Below are 18,865 nucleotides of genomic sequence, written 5' to 3'. Positions count from 1 at the left end.
ATATTATCCCAGCAGTAGCCTCATCCACCTCATGCTCACAGCATCTCTTGATTGCATCATAGGCCTTTTCATGTGATTCATCCTCGCTATGTAGGTTTCTGCCAGTGCATTCTGTGATAGTCTCAAACCAATGCAATTGCCTAACATCTCATTTCTCAGAACATATCCCCATCATTACGCAACACATGACTACAACTGGCTAGAAACAACTAGGACTTTTGTTATCTTGCCTTGTGATACCGTTTTTTGTTGTTGTTTTCTAGTTTTTTTTTTTTTTAAGGAAAGAAGAATAACAGCTGTGCCAAGTTCTTTGACTATCTTGAATCCAAACGCCAAACATTTCATAACAGTTGGGCAGTGACCTTCACTCTACTGGTTTTGAAGAATTGAGAGGTCAATTGAAAGACCTACAGGGACAGCTGTGCAACACTTAACAAATAGGAAGGGCCAAGAAGTCCTGTTCTCATCTGCTCTGTCAAGGGCTTCCACAGTCTTTTTTTTTTTTTTTTTTTAAGATTCATCTATCTCTTTGAAAGGCAGAATTACAGAGGGAAAGAAGAAGAGAGAGAGGGCTTCAAGCCGCTGGTTCACTCCCCAGATGGCCCCAATAGCCAGAACCAAAACCAGGAGCCAGAAGCTGATCCAAAACCAGGAGCCAGAAGCTTCCTCTGGGTCTCCCACCCACATGCAGGGGCCCAAGGATTTGGGCCATCTTCCAGCAGAGAGCTGGATTGGAAGTGAAGCAGCTGGGTCTTGCACCAGTGCCCTTATGGGATGCCGGCACTGCAGGCGGCAGCTTTACCCACTATGCCACAGCACCAGCACCTTCCATAGTCTTGTAAGCTCTAATCAGCTTTGAGAGCAACAAGTATTCTTCCCAAAAATTACTGTGTTCATTAATAAATATGTGGACAGTCCTATCACTGCTATTCAATATATTCTCTTTCTTAAAAAGATTTATTTATTTATTTTAAAGGGAGTGTGAATAAGAAAGAGAGATAGCTTTCTTTTGCTGTTTCACTCGCTAAATGGCCCACAGTGAACAGGGCTGGTCCAGGCTGAAGCCAGGAACCTGGAGTTCCATCCAGGTGTCCCACATGGGTGGCAGGGGACTGAGTACTTGGGCCTTACTCTGCTGCTCTCCCAGGCAGCTGGATTGGAAGCAAGGGTCTGGATTGAGTTCCACACTCCAAGCTTCAGCCCAGTCTAGCACCAGCAGTTGCGAATACTTGGGGAAATAAACCAACAGATGGAAAATCTTTTTTTCTCTCTCCCTCTTCCTCTGTAATCCTGTCTTTCAAATAAGTAAATGAACTAAAAAAACAACAACAACAACAAAAAAAACACAACTTCAATGGGTCAGTGCTGAGGCACAGTAGGTAAAGCTGCCACCTGTAGTGTTGGCATCCCATATGGACACTGGTTTGAGTCCCAGCTGCTCCACTTCTGATCCAGCTCTCTGCTATGGCCTGGGAAAGCAGTAAAAGATGGCCCAAGTCCTTGGGCCCCTGCACTTGTGTAAGAGAACTGGAAGAAGCTCCAGGCTCCTGGCTTCAGGTCAGCACAGCTCCGGCTGTTGTGGCCATTTGGGGAGTGAACCAACAGAAGGAAGACCTCTCTGTCTCTCCCTCCCCTCCCTTCCCCCTCCCCTCTGTTCCCTTTTCCTCCCTTCCCTTCCCCTCTCCTCTCCTCCTCTTCCCCTACCCTCCCTCCCCTTCCCCTCTCCTCCCCTCCCCTCCCTTCCCCTCCTCCCCTCCCTTCCCTTCCTTCCCTTCCCCTCTCCTCCCTCCTCTCCCTCCCTTCCCTTCCCTTCCCCTCTCCTCCCTCCTTTCCCTCCCTCCCCTTCCCCTCTCCTCCCTCCTCTCCCTCTCTTCCCTTCCCCTCTCCTCCCTCCTTTCCCTCCCTTCCCTTCCCCTCTCCTCCCCTCCCTCCCTTCCCTTTCCCTCTCCTCCCTCCTCTCCCTCCCTTCCCTTCCCCTCTCCTCCCGCCTCTCCCTCTCTTCCCTTCCCCTCTCCTCCCTCCTTTCCCTCCCTTCCCTTCCCCTCTCCTCCCTCCCCTCCCTCCCTTCCCCTCTCCTCCCTCCCCTCCCTCCCCCTCTTCTCCCCTCCCTTCCCTTCCCCTCTCCTCCCCTCCCCTCCCTTCCCTTCCTCTCCTCCCCTTCCCTTCCCCTCTCCTCCCCTCCCTCCCTTCCCTTCCCCTCTCCTCCCCTCCCTCCCTTCCCCTCCTTCCCTTCCCTTCCCCTCTCCTCCCCTTCCTCCCTCCCTTCCCTTCTCCTCCCCTCTACTTCCCTTTCTTTTTCTTCCCTTCACCTCCCCTCTTCCCTTTCCCCTCCCCTCCCTTCCCCCTTCATCTCCCTTCTCCCCTTCCCCCTCCCCTCTCCTCTCCTCTCCTTTCCTTTCCTTTTTTCTGCAGGCATGCCCAAGGGAGAGTTTGTTTCCAAATTCTGGGCCATGAACAAAGCAGGGTGTTGTCTTATATACCCTGGCCCAAACAATTTCAAACTTTTTAGTACATATGTGGTTACATATACCTTGATTCAGCGGTTAAAAGGTATAGCACTGCTCACACAACTATCACACAGAGCTACACCTGCATACATTAAATTTGCTTCAGTTGACTTATATGCTTTTGTGGTATTTCTCAGACAACTCCCCTCACCCACCAACCCTGAACCCTGCAGTCTCCGAAAGCCTCCTACTGGAAAGCCTCTACCATTTCTGCCTTTAGCAGGTTTTGTTTCTTCCTCTACTTCCCGGGAGAGGATCCCTGCCACAGTACTTCTTGAATCTGTTCGTTCAGCAGCTATTATTTTTTTAGGCTTTCATCAAGACTTGTATCTGGTCTCTGGCCTCTGCCTGTGAACTCTTCAATTCATTTACCACAAAGCAGCTTGAGTTATCTTTCAAAAATTTTTCTTTTTAAAAATATTTATTTATTTATTTATTTGAAAGGCAGAGTTGCAGAGAGAGAAGGAGAGACAGTGAGAGAGATCTTCCATCTGCTGGTTCTCTCCCCAGATGGCCAAAACGGCTGGGACTGAGCCTGGGAGAAGCCAGAAGCCAGGAGCTTCCTCCAAGTCTCTCATGTGGGTGTAGGAGCCCAAGCACCTGGGCCATCCTCTACTGCCTTCCAACGCAAATCAGCAGGGAGCTGTATTGGAAGTGGAGCAGCCAGGATTTGAACCAGCACCGATATGGGATACCGGTACTACAGATTGCAGCTTAACATACTGCACCACAGTGCAGGTCTCTATGCATTTCCTGCTCTTGCTTGAAAGCTATCTGTGATTCTGCCTAACATCCTTCAAACAAAGCCTGAACTTTCACATACAGGCCCATTATGTCCACATTTCTAAACCAGGAGGTGAAGAATTGAGCTTGTTCTTGACTATGTGTCAGCAGTTAAATAGAAAGTTGTGCTGTCTGCTTTTCTCTTTGATTTTGCCTATTCTGCAAGCTCAATTCTTCACTGTAAAACTTGATTGTGGGGAGTTGGATTTAAAGTTACAGGCATAAGCCTCCTCCCCCAAAGCTGAAGCTATGTGCAGCTGTAAAGATTAAAAAAAAAAAAAAAAAAAAACCTATGTAACATCTGCCTCACCCGCTGTTTGCGAGAAGCCCCTCCCTACCCCTTTCCTGTATCTTGCCTCCCCCGACCAGTTCCCTGTCCCTGAGTTCCCAAATAAGCCACAAACCTTCCCGTAATCTTGTGTAGGACCCTGCAGTTTGGCACGTACACCCCAGCAGCTCAGAGCCTATACTTCGGCCAGTCAATTCAAAAGGCATCAACCCCAAAGCCATCCAACCACCTTTGGTGGGTCCGTTCCCGCCACTGGATGCACCAATCATTTTTGGGAGATGTCCTTTGAATTTCCCGCGTGATGAGATGATTTGCTAAATGGTACCATGATGTGTGGAGTGCCTCTGAAAATTGTATAAAAACCCTGACCCTCGACTTCCCGGGGCTGCTCTGTTCCTGTGTGTCAGAGAGCCCCAGCATGCTGGATCAATAAACCCCTTGCTGATTGCATGAGAGTGTCTCTTGGAGTCGTTCCTTGGGCGGCGGATGCTTCTCTACCCTAACAGAGGGGGCAGATGGGCAAACTGCCCACAGACCAATTATAGTTTCCAACTTCAGGATGGTTTTCACATTTTCAATGGCTAAAAAAAAAAAAAAAAAAGATAAAAATAACATGAAATTAAAACTTCTATTGTCTATAATAAAATTTTACAACACAGCTTCAGCCTACATACTTTCTGTGATTGCAATTAAATTGGAATAAAAAAAAATTTTTTTTGAGAGCCAGATAGAGACAGAGTTTCCATCTACTAGTTCGCTCCTCCAAATACCTGCAATAACTGAGTCTGTGCCAGGTCAAAGCCAAGAACTCGATCCAGACCTCCCATGTGGGTGGCAGGAACCCAACCACTTGAGTCATCATTGCAGCCACCAGGGTCTGCATTAGCTGGAAGCTGGAGTCACGAGCCAGAACTCCCTACTGAACCCAAGAATTCTGAAATGGGATGGTGGCCATGTTAACCACCATGCTACATGCCCACCCCTCGGTCACACGTCGAATACCTGTGACCCAGCCAGAATGATCCACAAACCCTAAAATACACACTCATCGGACCCTTACAACGCCCAGCATGGAACGTTCCCGCATGTTCCCGCTCCGACCGCGGTGCCCAGGGCCTGACTGAGGGGTGACCGAGCGAGCGGCACCCTGAGGAGATCAACCCGGGTCCGAGGAGTCCACCAGGAGAACCAAGAGTCCACCAAGAGGACACGGCCCCGAGAGGCGGCGGGCGCCCCGCGGCAGCACCCACGGGCGACCTCGGGGCCTGCGTGCCGGCGCGGAGGGCCCGCATCCACTCAGGGAGGGCACGCGGTGCCCACGTCAGGGGTTAACGGTCGGAACCAGGCCTCGGCGCGCGGCCCACGCAGGGAGCAGCCACTCTCCGACCCTCGACAACGCCCAGCCCCACGGTAGAGCCGTGCGGGAGTCCGCTGCGTGTGGCCCAGCCCCCGGCGCACGCTGCAGGGCGACCTCTCGGCCCGGCCCGCCTCGCAGGGCGGGAACCGCCGCGGAACCGCCCTGGGCCGCGCGCTGAGCCTCCGGGAGGAACTACAACTCCCGGCGTCCCTCGCCCCGGCTTAGGGCTTCTCTGCATTTTCTCACACTCGCCCTTCCGCGCCCGCGCTCGGTGGCTCCGCCCCAAGCAGGGCGCTCTGCTTTCGCCCCGTGGTCCCGGACGTGGCCACGCCCCGGTCGCCGGGCGACTCCTTGACGTCACGCGGGCCTACGCGTCGCGCAGGAGGCGGTAGTTGGAGGACGGTTCCTGGCAGGGTCCGGGACGCCCCAGGAACGCGGAAGAGGCTCTGAGGGCGGCCGCGATGCCCGGCCTGCAGCGGGTCAGTCAGCTCCTGGAACTGTGAGTCCGACCCGTCCCGCCAGGCGCCTCCCCGCCCCTGCGCGGCCCCCTTTCCCGCCCCGACCTCCGAGGAAGCCCCGCTGCGCTTCTGCTCCTGCGTCCCCGACTTGTCGCTCCCTCTCCTGGGACGGCTGCCCAGACGGGCTGCAGGGCGGGCTGGCCGCCGGTCGCCTGGCCCCGGGCTCTCCGACGAGGGTCCCGCGCCCGCAGGCAGCCTCGCAGCTTCGCGCGCGCTGGTTCTTGGCTTCTCGCAGCCTCGACAGAACAAAAAGCGCCCGTGGGGCTCCCAGCCCCTGCCGCAGGGACGAACACGGACACTCGAGGGCCGACCGCGGTCGAGATTTCTGGGCTCAGCCCGGGCCCTGCCCTCGTCCGGCCCCGTGACCCGGGAGGACTCAGCGCTTCTCGCTCTCCTGGGCCTTTCTCTGGGCCTTTCTCTTGGAGTGGCCAGAGCAGTGCACTTAACAGGCGCAGCGTCCTATGCTTTGCGTAGAATAAGCGCCACTGGATGCTGGCTATTGTCATTACTTCGCATCAAAAATTGTGTTGCAGATTGCTCTCCCGCGTGAGCTTTGAGCCCGTGCGTAGTGAACAATCTCAGTCTGTCGAAGCCTTTCTAAAGACAGTGGGCTACGGCCTGTTTCTCCTAAACTCCTGGCCCTCACTTCATGGAATTGTAAAAGAGAAACCAGTTGTCCCTTTGTAGGTTCAGACTTGTGTAGAGTCCTAAGAAGCAGATTTTGCAATTTTTGGTGTAAATTTTAACACCTGAGCCAAACTGGATTTTATTTTCATCAGTGAAGGCAGTTTAGAGTAGTGGTGAAGAGGGCAAGCTAGGAAGACAGACTACCTGGGTTCTTTCCACTCACCTAATGTTCACTTGCTTTACAATTCTGAGCAGATGATACAACCTGTCTCACTTTCGCTTTTCTTGTTTGTAAATAGAGAACATGAAGACTAAAAGCCAGTACATGTAAAGCTCATAGTGCTTGGCACATAATGAATGTTCCTTTATTTGACTTACTATTATTTCCTGCCTACTGCAGCAAGCAAGGTAACAAGGGGTGTGTTACCTGTGTCCTAAGCTTTCTTCTACAGCTCGCTTTAATTCCTGCCTCTTAGTTTGTCTTTCCTGAAGTCTTGCAGAGGGTTCCATGGAAATGACTCCTTAAATTCCTGTGCCAGAATCGAGTTTTTTGTCTCTGAATATCTGCAGTTCTTACTCCCAGTAGTTGCTCAGATCAGCTAGGCATATATTTGAACAGCACTTAGGGCTCATGAAGCACCATGCTGAAGATTATGGGAAATAGCTAGCATAAAGGATGTGCAGACTTGTAGAACTAGTATAAGATAGTATATAAATAACTATATTATAGGTAGAACAGTAGCAGAAAAGAGGATTTTAACAACATGTTTGAAATTTCTGATGAGGAAAAGAACACACATACAAGTTTAGGAACAGGCTTTGTTTAAGGGATTATATTTGAATATCACCTCACAGTTGCAAATGTGAGGAAACACATCTCAGAGGGAATGAAGTAAGAGTCAAGTCCTGGGATTGGCATTGTGGCACAGCAGATTAAACCAGCACTTGTGATGAGACATCCCATAGTAAAGCACTGGTTAGAGTCCAACTGCTCTGTTTCCAGTCCAGCTCCCTGCCAGTGCACCTGGAAAAGCAGCAAAAGATGCCCCAAGTACTTGGGCCCCTGCCACTGGCATGGGGTATCTAGATGGAGTTTCTAGTTCCTGCCTTTGGCCTGGCCCAGCCCTGGCCCTTGCAGCCATTTGAGTAGTGAACCAACAGATGGAAGATCTCTTACTTTCTCTGTCACTTTGCCTTTCAAATAAATTTAAAAATATATATTTAAGAATGTAAAGTGTTAAACACACAGTGTGGTTAGAAATACGTAAGAAGACCAGAAAGTATTATTCCAGTTTGCCTGGAGGATTCAATGTGAACAGCAGAGTAGTGAAACAAAGCCTGATAATTAAAAGTCCCAGAATGAAGTATTTAATTTTATAGCAGCTGGGAGCTCAGAGTTTTGGAACTGTGCTGGGAGCAGAGAGAGTCTTGCAGTATGTAGAAGTTGGCAATAGGAAGACTGTTGCACAATCCTGCAGAAAGATAAGTGGAGCCCCAACTGCTGTGAAGATGTTTTTTGCATGATCATTTCTGGTAGTAGGAACCTAGAGTCCATCCCTGGGAGAGGTATTTGGAGTCTTATGCAGCTGTTAGGAAAGTCAAGAGCATATATGAACATATTCATGTGGCTGGGACTCATGAAAAAGAAGAAATAGAATGACACCTGTCAAGAAAATTATGTAAAACTTGACCATAAAGCAAAAAGGTGACCACATGGCATACCTTGTCATGCTGGCATGAGGTCCTCCACTTAAGGGGTCCATATTTGCCTTTAGAAACATCTTTTTTAATACAAGGCACAGTTTGAGACTGGCAACTGGTCAGCCAGCCGTTTGTGGTTTGTAGCAAAGTGAGGAGCTTGAGCCAGAATAGCATTCAGCTCTGTCATTGAACACACTGTGTAGTCCAGCTGATAGGCCTCCCTTCTTGAAGAAAACTGCTTGACTTAGATTCTGGTTCCATATCTGACAGCACTGTGAAGAGCACTAAGACAGTCTTTTGGATCTGGATCTGGTGAACAGTTTTGAATAGAGGGACCAAGTAAAGAGGAGCATCAGAAATCACTACAGATTTCAAGTTTGTTAACCAGGAGCATGGTGACCAGGTAGTTATAGAGGAACAAAATCTTAAGGGGAAAATGAATCAGGACATCCATTTGAAATATCAAGTGGAAAGTAGAATGTAATTTTAAATATCAAAGACATCAGGAATTAAAGCTGAGATAGGGAGTAAACTGCTCTTTGAAGAAGATAGTAGACCATGGTTGCATTTAAGGGAGAGAACAGTGAGAAGGAAGAAAGGCAAAGGACAAAGTGTTATGCATCACTTGGATTAGAAGCAAGCCATTTAGCCAAAAATTAATTCTTTGTTGGATCAATTTGCCATATAACTGGCCAAATATCAACGGGTCATTTCTTTTAATTATAAAATCAAGAGCAATTCGTGTGGAATGGGATGATTGCCTCTTTCCTTACCCCTTTCTTTATGACTTTTGAAGATTTTCAGTATGTAGTTGACCACTTTCATTTTCTCTTGATAACTGAGTACCACCTGCACAGCTTTTAGAACTGAAAATTGAGACTGCTTCTGCTGATGTAACTTTTTCTTCTAGGAAATTTCAGAAATCAGTCATTTCAATAAACACTTGGCTCAGGACAAACATTTTCATTATTAGGGCAAACGTTTATCAGTACAGATTGCTTATCTAGGCATGTTTCAAGACTTCATGTTTGTCAGTCTTAACCCTTACTTCACAAACCTTGCCCAATCCTGACTTATTCCCCATCTTGGGGGGGATAAGACCTACTTAAACTTCTAGAGCTTACATCCGAAAATATACATGTGCTTGCCTAACTCTTGCCTAACTCTCTTTTGAGACACTACCAAAACTGTCAAGTTGGTCTTCCTTCCTGATGTAAATTTAATAAACTGTTTTGTTTGACCAGTGGGGTTTTTGGATGGTCTGTATAGGCCGTTCAGTAATCCTCACAGCAGCATTTTAAGAACTGTATAATTTGTTTCTGTTCTGATGCAGCTGGAAGGAACTGGAGTGAAAGAGAAGCCACTTACTATGGGAAACACATGGCACAACCTGCACAGTTGAACTCAGAGAAGAGGATACTAAAGGGCCAAGATGAAGAAGACTGAGGAAGAGAGAAAGAGAGAGGACAGGGATGTTGAGGGGGACTACATGTTCCTTATCACTTATTTCCAAGTGGCAGTGCTGGAACCTACTGTGGCATTCATGGACAAGGATGTCACACATGTACGTGACCGTGTAACACATTAACCGTGTAACACATCAATACCAATAATACATTCAGTAATGAAAACCACAGAAGTATATTGACCTGAAAGGCTCCACCAATAAGGTCACTTTAACTTCTCTTCCCAACCCAGAACTTTACCCAAATCCCATTAGTTGAATGTTGGTGTCTTTCTGCTGAGAGATTAGAGATTAGGAATTTAATATATGTATAGCTAACAGGAGACTATGTGGTAATGTAGGGAATGCAGAGTAATATGAAAAGGTAGCTCCCAGGGAATGATGAGAGTGACAAGGATACTTTTTTCTTCTTTGCTTCCCATTGTCATCTGAACAGAGATACTGCTTCTTCCCTTGGGTACATCCCAGCAACCGTCTGGACTGAAAGTTCCTTTTGTTACTATCCCAGTGGACATCAATGCATTTTACCCCATAGGGTTTGGTAATCTTGGCCATCCCAATCCCCATCACTCTGATCACCCTCACTGGTCAAGTCAGACTATGGAAGAAGGTACATACACTATGAGACTTTACATTTACTCTTTTTTGAGGATCTGCCTACCTGTAGCTCAACCGAAAGAATTGATCTTTTTGGTGTATCACATAGCAAGGTCCTCACTACTGAAACCATATATTTCCACATTATAGATTAATTGCCTCAGAAACCACAATCATTTTGGCTTCCAACTGAAGCCACTTGGCTTGCTGCTCAATTTTTACAATATCATGCCTTCCTCTTCCAACATGGAACCATTAACATGGTTTGTTTGACTCCTATTTCTCATCACTTAGCTGCATCAATAGGTGGAGACATTCATTCCTTCCCCCTTTACCATGGTGAGAGTATTTGATACCAAATCTCAAGGAATCTTCTCATGTCCCCAAATGTGATCATAAAACCGACGTCCTTCCCATTCCATAAAACTATGTTTCTCTGAGGATCCAATTTTTATTAACAAACTGTCAGATCTTGGATTTAAAAGCTTACCTTATTTATACACTAATACTTTTGTTTCATGGATGCTAGCAAAACATACAGGATTCCTAACTTAGAGATGAAAAACTTATAGCACAGCAGGCAACTTAAGCTTTTTTTAAAAAACTTTTAGTTAATGAATATAAATTTCCAAAGTACAGCTTATGGACCACAATGGCTTCCCCCCCACAAAAACTTCCCTCCACCCGCAACCCTCCCCTTATCCACTCCCTCTCCCCTTCCATTCACATCAAGATTCGTTTTCAATTCTCTTTATATACAGAGGATCAGTTTAGCATATATTCAGTAAAGATTTCAACAGTTTGCACCCACATGGAAACACAAAGTGAAAAATACTGTTTGAGTACTAGTTATAGCATTAAATCTCAATGTACAGCACATTAAGGACAGAGATCCTACATGAGCAGCAAGTGCACAGTGACTCCTGTTGTTGACTTAACAAATTGACCCTCTTGTTTATGGAGTCAGTAATCACCCTAGGCTCTTGTCATGAGTTGCCAAGGCTATGGAAGCCTTTTGAGTTCACCGACTCTGATCATATTTAGACAAGGTCATAGTCAGAGTGGAAGTTCTCTCCTCCCTTCAGAGAAAGGTACCTCTTTCTTTGATGACCTGTTCTTTCCACTGGCATCTCACTCGCGGAGATCTTTCATTTAGGTTTTTTTGTTTGTTTGTTTGTTTGTTTTGCCAGAGTGTCTTGGCTTTCCATGCCTGAAATACTCTCATGGGCTCTTCAGCCGGATCCGCATGCCTTAAGGGCTGATTATGAGGCCAGAGTGCTGTTTAGGACATCTGCCATTCTATGGGTCTGCTGTGTATCTTACTTCCCATGTTGGATCATTCTCTCCCTTTTTTATTCTATCAGCTAGTATTTGCAGACACTATTCTTGTTTATGTGCTCCCTTTGGTTCTTAGTCCTATCATTATGATCAATTGTGAACAGAAATTGATCACTTGGACTAGTGAGATGGCATTGGTGCATGCCACCTTGATGGGATTGAATTGGAATCCCCTGGTATGTTTCTAACTCTACTGTTTGGGGCAAATCAGCTTGAGCATGTCCCAAATTACACATCTCTTCCCTCTCTTATTCCCACTCTTATATTTAACAGGGATCACTTTTCAGTTAAGTTTCAACACTTAAGAGTAACTGTGTATTGATTACAGTATTCAACCAAAAGTTTTAAGTAGAACAAACAAACAAATACTAAGAGGGATAACGTATTAAGTTGTTCATCAACAGTCAGGGTGAGGGCTGATCAAGTCACTGGTTCTCACAGTGTTCATTTCACTTCAACAGGTTTCCTTTTTGGCGCTCGGTTAGTTGTCACTGATCAGGGAGAACATATGATATTTGTCCCTTTGGAACTGGCTTATTTCACCCAGCATAATCTTTTCCACATTCCTAACAGGGATCACTTTTCAGTTAAAATGTAAACACCTAAAAATAATTGTGTATTAATTACAGAGTTCAAACAATAGTACTAGAACAAAAAAATACTAAAATGAATAGAGTTACATTGTACATCAACAGTCAGGACAAGAGCTGATCAAGTCACTGTTTCTCATAGTGTCCATTTCACTTCAACAAGTTTCCCCTTTGGTGCTCAGTTAGTTGTCGCCAATCAGGGAGAACATATGATATTTGTCCCTTTGGAACTGGCTTATTTCACTCAGCATGATGTGTTCCAGATTCCTCCATCTTGTTGCAAATGACCGTGTTTCATTGTTTTTGACTGCTGTATAGTATTCTATGGAGTACATGTCCCATAATTTCTTTATCCAGTCTACTGTTGATGGGCATTTGGGTTTGTTCCAGGTCTTAGCTATTGTGAATTGAGCTGCAGTAAACATTAAGGTGCAGACAGCTTTTGTGTTTGCCAATTTCATTTCCTTTGGGTAAATTTCAAGGAGTGGGATGGCTGAGTTGTATGGTAGGGTTATATTCAGGTTTCTGAGGAATCTCCAGACTGACTTCCATAGTGGCTTAACCAGTTTGCATTCCCACCAACAGTGGGTTAGTGTCCCTTTTTCCCTACATCCTCGCCAGCATCTGTTGTTGGTAGATTTCTGCATGTGAGCCATTCTAACCGGGGTGAGATGAAACCTCATTGTGGTTTTGATTTGCATTTCCCTGATTGCTAGTGATCTTGAACATTTTTTCATGTGTCTGTTGGCCATTTGGATTTCCTCTTTTGAAAAATGTCTATTGAGGTCCTTGGCCCATCTCTTAAGTGGGTTGTTTGTTTTGATGTTGTGGAGTTTCTTGATCTCATTGTAGATTTTGGTTATCAACCCTTTATCTGTTGCATAGTTTGCAAATATTGTTTCCCATTCTGTCGGTTGCTTCTTCACTTTCCTGACTGTTTCTTTTGAAGAACAGAAACTTCTCAATTTGATGCAATCCCAAATGTTAATTTTGGCTTTGACTGCCTGTGCTTCTGGGGTATTTTCCAAGAAGTCTTTGCCAGTACCTATATCTTGCAGGATTTCTTTGCTATTCTCTAATAATTTGATGGTGTCAGATCATAGATTTAAGTCTTTAATCCATGTTGAGTGAATTTTTGTGTAAGGTGAAAGGTAGGGGTCTTGCTTCATGATTCTGCATGTGGAAATCCAATTTTCCCAGCACCATTTATTGAATAGACTGTCCTTACTCCAGGGATTGGTTTTGGATCCTTGATCAAATATAAGTTGGCTGTAGATGTTTGAATTGATTTCTGGTGTTTCTATTCTGTTCCAATGGTATATCCATCTGTTTCTGTACCAGTACCATGCTGTTTTGATAACAACTGCCCTGTAGTATGTCCTGAAATCTGGTATTCTGATGCCTCCGGCTTTGTTTGTGTTGTACAAGGTTGCTTTAGCTATTCGAGGTCTCCTGTATCTCCATATGAATTTCAGCATCATTTTTTCCAGATCTGAGAAGAAGGTCTTCGGTATCTTGATTGGTATCGCACTGAATCTGTAAATTGCTTTTGGGAGAATGGACATTTTGATGATATTGATTCTTCCAATCCATGAGCATGAAAGATTTTTCCATTTTTTGGTATCCTCTTCTATTTCTTTCTTTAAGGTTTTGTAATTTTCATCGTAGAGATCTTTAACGTCCTTGGTTAAGTTTATTCCAAGGTATTTGATTGTTTTTGTAGCTATTGTGAATGGCATTGATCTTAGAAGTTCTTCCTCAGCCGTGGCATTGCCTGTGTATACAAAGGCTGTTGATTTTGTGCATTGATTTTATACCCTACTACTTTGCCAAACTCTTCTATGAGTTCCAATAGTCTCTTAGTAGAGTTCTTTGGATCCCCTAAATAAAGAATCATATCATCTGCAAAGAGGGATAGTTTGAGTTCTTCCTTCCCAATTTGTATCCCTTTAATTTCTTTTTCTTGCCTAATAGCTCTGGCTAAAACTTCCAGAACTATATTGAATAGCAGTGGTGAGAGTGGGCATCCCTGTCTGGTACCAGATCTCAGTGGAAATGCTTCCAACTTTTCCCCATTCAATAGGATGTTGGCCATGGGTTTTTCATAACTTGCTTTAATTGTATTGAGGAATGTTCCTTCCATACCCAGTTTGGTTAGAGTTTTCATCATGAAAGGGTGTTGTATTTTATCAAATGCCTTCTCGGTGTCTATTGAGATAATCATATGGTTTTTCTTCTGCAATCTGTTAATGTGGTGTATCACGTTGATTGTTTTGCGCACATTGAACCATCCCTGCATGCCAGGGATAAATCCCACTTGGTCTGGGTGGATGATCTTTCTGATGTGTTGTTGCATTCTATTGGCCAGAATTTTATTGAGGATTTTTGCATCTATGTTCATCAGGGATATTGGTCTGTAATTCTCTTTCAATGCTGCATCTTTTTCTGGCTTAGGAATTAAGGTGATGCTGGCTTCATAGAAAGAATTTGGGAGGGTTCCCTCTTTTTCAATTGTTCTGAATAGTTTGAGGAGAATTGGAGTCAGTTCTTCTTTAAATGTCTGGTAGGATTCAGCAGTGAATCCATCTGGACCTGGGCTTTTCTTTGTTAGGAGGACCTTTATTACTGTTTCAATTTCTGTCTCAGTTATGGGTCTGTTTAGGTTTTCAATGTCTTCCTGGTTCAATTTAGGTAGGTTGCATGTGTCCAGGAATCTATCCATTTCTGATAGGTTTCCCTGTTTGCTGGCATACAGGTCCTTGTAGTAATTTCTGATGATTCTTTTTATTTCTGTGGTGTCTGTTGTTATGTTTCCTTTTTCATCTCTGACTTTATTGATTTGGGTCTTTTCTTTTTTTAGTTAGTTGGGCCAATGGGGTGTTAATTTTGTTTATTTTTTTCAAAAAACCAGCTCCTCGTTTGGTTGATTTTTTGTAATGTTTTTTTTTTTTGGATTCAATCCTGTTGATTTCTTCTCTGATTTTAATTATTTCTCTTCTACTAGATTTGGGTCTGGTTTGCTGCAGATTTTCTAGATCCATGAGATGCATTGAAAGCTCATCTATTTGGTGCCCTTCCAATTTCTTGATGTAGGCACCTATTGATATAAACTTTCCTCTTAACACTGCTTTTGCTGCGTCCCATAAGTTTTGGTATGTTGTGCTGTTATCCTCATTTACTTCCAGAAAATTTTTGATTTCTCTTTTGATTTCTTCTGTGACCCATTGTTCATTCAGGAGCATGTTGTTCAATCTCCATGTGTTTGCATATGCTCTAGGGATTCCTGAGTTGCTAATTTCCAACTTCATTCCTTTATGGTCTGAGAAGCTATTTCGTATGATTCTAATCATTTGAATTTGCTGAGACTTGCTTTATGGCCTAGTATGTGGTCAATCCTAGAGAAGGTTCCATGTACTGCTGAGAAGAATGTAAAATCTTTATGTGTAGGATGAAAAGCTCTGTAGTTATCTGTTAGATCCATTTGGGCTATAGTTTCGTTTAAATCTACTGTCTCCTTGTTGATCTTCTGTCCTGTTGATCTATTTCTGAGAGTGGAGTATTGAAGTCCCCCAGTACTATTGTATTGGGGTCTAAGTCTCCCTTTAAGTCCCTTAACAAATCTTTTAAATAAACCGGTGCCCTGTAATTAGGTGTATATACATTGATAATCGTTATATCTTCCTGTTGAATTGATCCCTTAATCATTATATAGTGCCCCTCTTTGTCTCTCCTAACAGTTTTTGTGGTATAGTTTATGTTGTCTGATATTAAGATGGCTATGCCCGCTCTTTTTTCCTTTCTGTTGGCATGGTATATCTTTTTCCAGCCTTTTACTTTCAATCTGTATGCATCTTTGCTGGAAAGATGTGTTTCTTGTAAGCAGCAAATAGATGGGTTTTGTTCCTTAACCCAGTCAGCCAATCGGTGTCTTTTAACTGGACAGTTCAGGCCATTAACGTGCAATGTAACTGTTGATAAGTAGTAACTTTGCCCTGCCATTTGCCAAAGATATTTTCTAATATATGTTTTGAACTTCCTGTGATCTTTTGCTGTGAGGTTTCCTTCGTTTACCTTCTTTCATATTGATGACCGTGTTTCTGTTTCTGTGTGTAACACATCTTTAAGCATCTTTTGCAGGGCTGGATGAGTGGCCACAAAGTCTTTCAATTTCTGTTTGCTGTGAAAGGTCTTTATTTCACCTTCATTCACGAATGAGAGCTTTGCAGGATATAATATTCTGGGCTGGCAGTTGTTCTCTCTTAGTACCTGGGCTATATCTCGCCATTCCCTCCTAGCTTGTAGGGTTTCTGATGAGAAGTCAGCTGTGAGTCTGATTGGAGATCCTCTGAGAGTAATCTGACATTTCTCTCTTGCACATTTTAGGATCTTTGCTTTATGTTTCACTGTGGAGAGTTTAATTACAACGTGACGTGGTGAGGATCTCTTTTGGTCATGTTTATTAGGGGTTCTGTGAGCTTCCTGTACTAGGATGTCTCTGTCCTTCTCCAAACCTGGGAAATTTTCTGCTAATATCTCACTAAAAAGGCCTTCTAATCCTTTCTCCCTCTCCATGTCTTCAGGAACTCCTAGAACCTGAATGTTGGGTTTTTTAATAGTATCCTGAAGATTCCCGACAATATTTTTTAGATTTCTAATTTCCTCTTCTTTTCTTTGGTTTGATTGTATATTTTCCTGTTCTCTGTCTTCTAAGTCCGATATTCTCTCTTCTGCTTCACTCATTCTGTTTTTAAGGCTCTCTAATGTGTTTGTCATTTGATCTATTGAATTCTTCATTTCATTATGATTTCTCGTCACTATCACAGTTTCATGTTCTACTAGTTGTTTCATTTCATTTTGATTCCTCCTTAATATTTCATTTTCGCGAGAGAGATTTTCTGTCTTTTCCATTAAGGATTTCTGTAGTTCAAGAATTTGTTTTTGAGAACTTCTTAATGTTCTTATCAATTTTTTGAGATCCGCTTCTTGCATTTCTTCTATCTCATCATCTTCATAATCTTGAATTGGGGTGTCTTTTTCATTGGGGGGCGTCATAGTGTCTTCCTTGTTCTTATTACCTCGGTTTCTGCGTTTGTTGTTTGGCATATTGGAGATATTCTTTGGTTTCTTCGGTGTGGTGTTTTTTCTCATTATACTGTGACTCTAGATTAAGTGGACTGTCTGCTTTTGATGGATCCTTAGAGGCTGTGATGGGTGTGGCCAGAGAGCTCTGTTTGGTTCTTCAGGGTTAAGGGTGTGCCCAGATTGTTCTCTCACTCGATCATGCGCTCTCTCTCTCTCTCTCTCTCTCTCTCTTTTTTTTTTTTTTTTTTGACTCAGTTGGGAAGTAATTCCGCACAGCTGAGTGGAATTGAGGGTAGTTGATGTATGAAATCTGGCCCCTGTGGATATTCGTTTGCTTAACCCTGGAACCACACAAAGGTTATGCAGCCCTCAGTGTGGTCTCAAATTGCTCAGCAGTCTCTCACCAGTTTGCCCAGGTTATCGAGTTTGTGTACTCAGTGAGTTCTCTTGCCCTCCCCTCAGATTTGCGCAGTCTCAGTTCGTTAGCTCCACACTTTCACTAACTAGGTCTTAACCTCCTGTCATTTCTCCCCACCAGAGTCAGGTTTTTCTGCTTGGCTAATGGCCGGCGCCTCTTTACATATGTAAAATGGCACCTGCTCTTTGTCTTGTTCGGCTTTGTAAGGTGAGTGGAGAGAGAGGCTGATGTCCATGCCGGTTCCCCTTATTTGTTCATTTTTTCTCTCCTCCAGTCAGCCTGGTGAACTTTCCCCAGTGGGGCTTTCGTTCTCTCTAGGCTCTTTCTCCCTTTCCCCGCCAGTGTCTTGGGTTACCGAGATTTTTGTCTCACCTCCCCTTCCAGCACTGGCGCGCAGACTCTGCGGCGCAGCTTCTGCGGCTCAGCTTCTGCGGCTCGGCTTCTGCAGTGGCGCGGCTCCCGCGGCTCGGCTTCCACGCGGTGGGCAACCTTGCTCTCCCCGTAGGTCCTCCGTGTCACATCCACTAGATCCGGAAGAGTTTCCTCTGCAATTTTTTCCTGAGCCTTTTCCTGTGGCTACAGTAACTCCACTTTTATTAAACTATCTTTTCCCGGACTATCGTTGCGCGCCCTCACTATTCCGCCATCTTGGCTCCCTCCGCAACTAAGCTTTAGCATGTTTTCCCCAGTTCTCCTTTTACTGAATATCCCACAGGGATGTCCCAGAGGACTCAGAGGAATGGCTCCTATGTTTTGGGTACATTTTAGGAATAGAAAACTAAGCTTGGGGAATGCACTGTGTGTGTGTTTTTTTTTTTTAAGAATTATTTATTTGAAACCAGAGTGATGGGGAAACTCACACACACACACATACACAGACATCTTCCATCTGCTGGTTCACTTCCCAGATACCCACAACATCTGGGCTGGACCACGATGAAACCTGGATCCTGGAATTCCACCTGTGTCTCCCACAAAGGGGGCAAGGGCCCAAGCACTTGGGCTGTCATCCAGTGCTTCCCAAGTACATTAGGAGGAATCTAGATAAGAAATGGAGGAGAAGAGACTCAAACCAGGCACTGTAATACATATGGGCATCCCAAGTAGTAATTTAACCCTCTGTGCCACAACATGTGCCCTTGAGAATGCACTGTTTTATAAGAAGTAAGCATGCTTACTCTTTTTATTCAAGGGTAGGAGGTACTTAGAATTGCTTGCTGCTTATATAACCCATATGAGGAATGGTCCAAGTAAAAGAGCATTGTTAGCATACCTAGAATGATACGTAGACATATGAAAGACCTAACTGACCGTGAGCCATGTATCGGGAAACTACCTCATCTCAGTTTTTAACACATCTTAACAATTTTATGGTTTCCTTTTGATACATGGATGTAACATACACATATACACTCTACCACTTCCAAAAAAAGTTTTGGAATCTACTAGGATAGAAAGACCTTAAAGTAAGAAACTTGAAATGATCAATTCATTTGAAAGAAACAGTGTGTACTTGAAAGGAAAGGAGTATTTCTTATTAATTGAATCCAGACATGTTAAATGGATGAAAATATTGATGCTATTTAGCGGACT

At 44.4% G+C, this 18,865-nt stretch overlaps 1 protein-coding gene across 25 annotated transcripts in view; it reads left to right on the top strand.

The window, feature by feature from the left end:
- The first annotated feature begins 5,200 nt into the window (after positions 1–5,200).
- AMN1 (antagonist of mitotic exit network 1 homolog) overlaps positions 5,201–18,865 on the top strand; it is a 45,513-nt gene continuing 31,848 nt past the window's right edge. For 4 of the 25 annotated variants that reach the window (XM_089303961.1, XM_070049617.2, XM_017343287.4 and 1 more), the window contains exons 1-3: positions 5,317–5,435; positions 6,381–6,489; positions 9,116–9,346. In XM_089303961.1, the coding sequence (XP_089160087.1) occupies positions 9,255–9,346 (92 nt within the window). In that variant the 5' untranslated portion in view covers positions 5,317–5,435; positions 6,381–6,489; positions 9,116–9,254. Of the gene's footprint in view, positions 5,436–6,380; positions 6,490–9,115; positions 9,347–18,865 lie in introns of all 25 variants that reach the window. The other 21 variants (XM_017343286.4, XM_089303959.1, XM_070049614.2 and 18 more) reach the window with 12 other exon arrangements.

Source organism: Oryctolagus cuniculus, chromosome 9 (genome assembly GCF_051225735.1).
Source record: "Oryctolagus cuniculus isolate XC-2025 breed Fujian yellow rabbit chromosome 9, ASM5122573v1, whole genome shotgun sequence".
Classification (NCBI taxonomy): Eukaryota; Metazoa; Chordata; class Mammalia; order Lagomorpha; family Leporidae; genus Oryctolagus; species Oryctolagus cuniculus.
This window is presented reverse-complemented; position numbering and strand designations above follow the sequence as displayed.